Raw genomic sequence first — 6,170 nt, forward strand, 5'->3', positions numbered from 1 at the left:
GAAATATGCTTGAAACTTGAAAATGAGATGCAGCTCATTTTCTTTAACTGTACACAAGTGCAGATTTATTCATAAAAGAAATTACAGGCTTACTTCTTATTTATCTAGACAATTATTGGTTGAATAGCATTTCATACTACAGTTCAGAACAGTTTCCTTTCTACACTGCCCTATAAATGTGAACGCCTTTTTATTGCTAACAAGTCGCACATCAAAATTATAAGGTTTGAAACAGTTTCCAGACGAAAGGCCCATGTATTGCTCATCTGGTTTAGTTTGGTCACCAATGCTTAATCCAAACAGGAGGAGACAGATTTTAAAAATTGTAATGCAAATGGAGTCAGATCTTTAGTTTAAACAATATCTTTATTCAATAATCAACATATATATCATACTTATGGGATGGGAAAACAAGCTTAGAGCTCATACTAATTCCTATCTTTGATTTATGTTTGATTTATATATATATTCATCACAACAGAAGACAGGTTCAATTACCAGATTTTCTTCTATTTCAACTATTTGACACCTCTGGGATGCTACCCTTGATTAAATGAAAATGAGTTCCCTTTACCCATAATTGCTTTAGATCAAATTTATACAAAATCTTGTCATTTCTAATGACACAGAATTGAAAAGAATTTGGCCTCTTCCCACTATAGAACCAACACCCCTGGTTCACTGGGCAGACACCTATTGTTTGTACAAAGCTGGTTTCTCTTCACGCAAGGATGCTTCAGATCAAATTGGGCCAGAATGCTCTTATTTCTACAAAATGATTTTAAAGAATTAGCTTTATTTCCTCTTTTGGGCCACACCTTCTTTTTACAAAATTGATCTTCTTCACCCAAACATGCTTCACACAACATTGGGAAAAAATCTAGGAAATCCTACTAAAAAAACAAGATTTTAAAGAATCTTCCCTGTTTCCATCAAGTGGCCCAATCCCTACTGCCCAAGGGAGCCCATGAAACACAGTTTATACAAAATTGCAAATCCAATCATTCATTAATGGAGGAGAAACATTTTAAAGAATCTGCCCTATTTCCCATATTGGGCCCCCATTCCTTATGACCAAGGGGACCAGGATTCACCTTTTATACAAAATTGATTCCCTTTAATGCAAGAATGCTTTGAAATTAAATTAAGACAAATTTAATCCTTCTGACGGGGGAGTAGGATTTTAAAAAATTTGCTCTATTTCCACTGCTGCCCCAGGGGGCCAAGATCCATCCTTTGAAAATAATTTAATCCCCTAAACCAAAGGTAACACCAAACTGGAACAGAATCTAGGTGTTAATAGATAAGATGAAGGATTTTAAAGAATTTCCTCCATTTCCCATATTGGGCACTGCCCCCTCACGACCACAGAAGACCTAGACCCACTATTTATACAATATTGATTCCACTTCTCCTACAAATGCTTTAAGCCAAATCAGGTGCAAATTAAATTTTTTCTACAAGAGGAGTAGGATTTTCAAGAATTAACTCTATTTCCCCTTTACGCAAGGAAACTTCAGACTGAATTGGAACAGAATCCTGGCATTCCTTTTTCGGAGTAGGAATGTAAAAAAGAAGCACATAGGGCCTGTATCACTCACCTGGATCTCAAAGCCCAGCAATGTTACACATGCTTATATGTTGGGCATTTCAAATATTTCAAAATTAAAGCTAAGTCACTAACCTCTTTGATGAAGCAAGATCAATGGGTAAATTTTTATATCATCACTGTCTTTCTCTTTTGATATAAGAGTATATATTGTTATCAGGTTGGTATCTCAACTATATCAAAAATATGACCCAGAAAAAATGTCCCTAAATTGTGTCATTCCCAAGGGTCAGTTCTTAAGTAACAATTTCAACTGCTTCAACGATATTACCCAAAAATTAAGTCCACATAGGAGAGGCCACACTCAAGGGCCAGTTCTTACATTGTGAATGTTTTATCTCTTGATGCCCAGCATTGTCGTATATGGTTAAGGGGTGGAAATCTAAACTGTTTCAAAGATGTTATCATGAAACCAAGTCCTGAGAATTGGGGCTAGACCCCAGGGCCAATTCTTACATCATGATTGTGTTCATCTCTTTATGCCCAGCTTTGCTATACATGGTTATGGGATGGGGATCTAAACTGTTTCCTCATTGAGTCATTCCCCTTATAATTTCTTCCTCTTCACCTAAACACGATTCAGACCAAATTTTGGACAAAATCCAATCATCCCTACTTGAGGTAGTATTCTAAAGAATTTGTTCCGTTTCCCTTATTGGGTCCTGCCCCTCCTGCCGATATCCACCATTTATACAAAATTGATTTACCTTCACCCAAAGATGCATCTGACCAAATTTGGACAAAATCCACAGTAAGATTTTAAAGAACTAGCAAAATTCACACTTTTAGGACCCCCACCCCTCAAGCCCTGGTGGAGCTGTGGAACACCATTTACACAAAATATGTTCACATTCCCCCAAGTATGCTTCTGATAAAATTTTGTCAAAGTTCCCTGGGTTGTTCATGACTTGTAGTGTTTTGAAGAAAAGTTGACAATCAACTGATAACGAACGACCCTTCAGGCTAGGTGAGCAAAAAAAACGGGGTTGTGGATCTGGAGTCTTGTACCTTGCACAATGCTGTAGTGTAGCTTATGTACTTAAAATTTCATAATTCTAATTTAAAGCTAATCTCCAAATACAAAAAGGACTGATCATGGAAAGAAAGCGAGCCACAAAACTTTTGAAGAGCATTATAGACATGGCCATCTGTCAGTATACATGTACTGATTGAAAGTTCACTGTCCCTGTGTTTCTTTGTATATCAGAACTTTGCCCAAGACATTTATATTAGATTCTTGATAAATTCAGCAGTCAGGTTTGTACTGTAAAATCGTTTGAAAACAAACAGAAACATCAATGGTAAGATGATTAATATCAGCAGAATTCCAATCTATTCTCACCAAATAGCTAAGATATCAAATCCTGCTACTAGTTCATGTACTGTAGCAACTATTTTTTTTGTACGTTAAATCATGACGAGCCATGGTTATTTATAATCTATAATCCATATTATGAATTCATGACAATTTTCCAGACCTAGTAAGAAACTTTAATAGTCAAAATTGATGTTTCTTTGTTTAGGCCTGATCAGTCAGACCCAAAAATGAACATACACAAATAGAGACCAAGGAGAGCAGACAAGAGATTTGAGAATAATCTGTCCAATGCTCGAGAAACAAGAGTTATAACAGGAATTGTTTAAGAACAGATGAACAGACTATGGATGACTGACCAACCATCCCATCACTACATTGTGAACTAAACAACATTGGAGGCATTCATAATGATACAATTTCTGTATCCTAATGATCTGACCTTGCCTTTTGGCCCAAGGCAAGTAAGAATCAATATATGTATATCTTCGAACGGCCATTGGATGCTGACAATTCAAAGTTCAAGAACTATCCCCAAATGAAATTGTAACTTCTATTACTTCCAATGTATCCACATACACCATTGAATATTATCCCATTGGGGAGCATTTTTCTGAGGTAAGAAAATTCATTTAGTAAAAACATTTAGTAAAATGCCTCGAGATCCTTCCATCAATAGTGTTTGATATTCTACCCATTAGGGTTAAAGATTTCTCAAATTTGACCTCGATTAATTTAATTGCAATCCCATGCTTATCATTTTTACACACTTCAGCATATTTTTATCATAAAATACAATATATCATGAACTGTTATACCAACCAAATAAAGCTGATCGCCTACAAAGCATTAATTATATAGAAAAGAGCTCAAGGGGAAAAAAAGGTTATTTAGAAGCCAAGTGACGATGTAATGTTGGATCACTGTTATACTTATTTGGAAAACACCCTTTTAAAAAGTTTTTTCCAGTTCTCGTCTGTTTTCTGTACCATTATTTTTACTGGAAAAAAGTATGGCACCACAGTTTCCCGAACAAATGTTGGATCTGTTTTGTTATTGACCCAAAATGGTGCCAACCATTAACATCTTATTTCTATTAATAGAATACTTTGCGTGTGGTTATTTGATACAAATAAAAAATTCGAAGGCATGATAATCATGTACTACATTTAATTATGACAAAAACGAAGCAGGTTTTTACAACCAAAACCAGGCATAAGATACAACACTATTGTACAACCTTTTAACAAGAGATTTTACAACAAATTATACTTATGGATGATATGGCAATATGATTGATGAATAAAGAAATGCAGAATGAATTCAACATTGGATCCCAGTACTAAGACTAAAAACAAATAGTAAATGCTTCAAATACAACCTACTGAACAACCTACTAATATTTTAAACTTGTTATACAATATATCTTGCAAAAGCATTCCTAAAACTCTGATACAATTAGCGTAGGTGAAAAAGAGTCATAAAGACTTCATTACATATTATTCTTTGAAATGTTTACTTAAATCAAAAGCAATGAAATATCAGGCGCTTCCATACGCATGTATTTTTTACCAACATTGAACATAAAATGAAAGTAATTCCCATCAATTTTCATTAAAGATATGAAAATTATCTTTAAAGGCTCAGATGTGTAGTATCATTTCCTCTTACATTACAGTGAAAATTGTCAAGAGGATAAATAGGTTATTCACATAGTACCAAAACACCAGGTCTACTTCGTACTTCATCACATTAGTATATATAATGTCAAGAAAATTTTTGTTATTTTTTTTTTTAAAACAGTTGGATATTTACATCCGACTTAAAATTCAGGAGTTCATTATCATCTATGCCATCTACTCGATACCATTAACTTGTCAAGAATTTCCATAACTAACTGTATATGGCCAAATCAAAAATCATTTTCAAAAAAGAAAGACATGCATTGTTTAACTTTAAAGAAGATAAATGTTGAAGTCAATTTATGGTCTTCATTTGTTCCTGCAAAATTCTCGATCTAGCAGTATTGTATAAACACCAGTTTTACATACATACAATGAACAACTATTTACAGTCCATCTTGGAGAATTTCTATTAAACGGTTTTAAATTTATTTATGTATTGTCTGCAAGTGTTGAAAAAACATTTGAAGATTTTTGAAACTCCTGTTCTGTCCTTTCCACACACTAATTCTAAAATGGTGTGAAATGTTTGCACCACGTTACTATTTGTCAAACACCTGCGAAAATCTTGATCCCTCCACATCTTCCTTACCAAAAGGAATAGAGAAAGGTAAGCATTATTAAAATCCTTAAATGATCAATCCATGTTGCACTTATTTTGGCAGAGGGAAATGTAGTCCACTATTTTTCTTTTTCGATGAAAAAATATTTTTCAACAGCTGCCGCGGATTGGTAAATGGGTATCGTTACCCCACCGACTGATGGGCTTCCACATTTTCCCCGATTAGAAGAATATAATTCTAATCAGACGTTCCCAACATCGAGGCATGATAGCATGATTTCAGTGGCCTCCTCTACGGTCATAGTTGTCTCCTCCGTATCGGTTTCCACCACCATAGTTTCCGCCGCCGTAATTACCGCCTCCATAGCTTCCGCGTTGGCTTCCGCCGCCATAACCGCCACCACCACCACGGTATCCTCGTCCACCACCACGGCTACCACCACGATCACTTTTGGCCTGAGCGTGCGATATTTTTATATCTCGGCCATCAAGTTCCATAACTTGATCTTTTACAGCGTCTCTAGCCGCTTCTTGGCAGTCGAACGTGACAAATCCAAATCCTCTGGACCGGCCGCTTTCCCGATCAAGGATGAGTTTACAATCAACAACATTCCCGTATCCTGAAAACGCATCACGCAATGATTCTTCGTTTGTGTTATAACTTAAATTACCGGCGTACACCCTGCAACCTTCTTCACTCATCTTATCTGCTGTGTTTGTCACTGTTTCAGTTCAAATATAGTATGAAATGCTAGTATAGTGAGACTTCCACACAATCCTTTGTGTTCCTCGTGGTCTAGCTAATAGCTCCCACAATGCATTGTGATTTTCATTCTGCACTTACGACTCACTTCCGTTAAGGAAAATATTTTTAAGAAGAAAATAATTATAATCATTTTCCCCCTTTTCAATTCGTTAAACTTGTTTTTTAAGTAACTCTTCTTCCCAAATAACACTTATTTTTCAGACTATATCACATTGTTTAGCGCGGATTACTACTTC

General features: G+C 35.5%; 1 protein-coding gene across 1 annotated transcript; it reads right to left on the reverse strand.

Annotated features, from left to right (window-relative positions):
- Positions 1-4,077: 4,077 nt before the first annotated feature.
- Positions 4,078-5,968, reverse strand: LOC132551955 (uncharacterized). Its single transcript, XM_060216102.1, has one exon. It carries the CDS (start codon positions 5,868-5,870, stop codon positions 5,448-5,450), a length of 423 nt encoding a protein of 140 aa, XP_060072085.1. The 5' UTR covers positions 5,871-5,968; the 3' UTR covers positions 4,078-5,447.
- Positions 5,969-6,170: the final 202 nt, after the last annotated feature.

Source organism: Ylistrum balloti, unplaced genomic scaffold (assembly GCF_031769215.1).
Source record: "Ylistrum balloti isolate Yb309-2 unplaced genomic scaffold, AGI_CSIRO_Ybal_v1 Utg369630, whole genome shotgun sequence".
NCBI lineage: Eukaryota > Metazoa > Mollusca > Bivalvia > Pectinida > Pectinidae > Ylistrum > Ylistrum balloti.

Coding starts and splice junctions, on each gene's coding strand:
- LOC132551955 (XM_060216102.1), bottom strand. CDS start 5,870: ATGAGTGAAGAAGGTTGCAGGGTGTACGCCGGTAATTTAAGTTATAAC.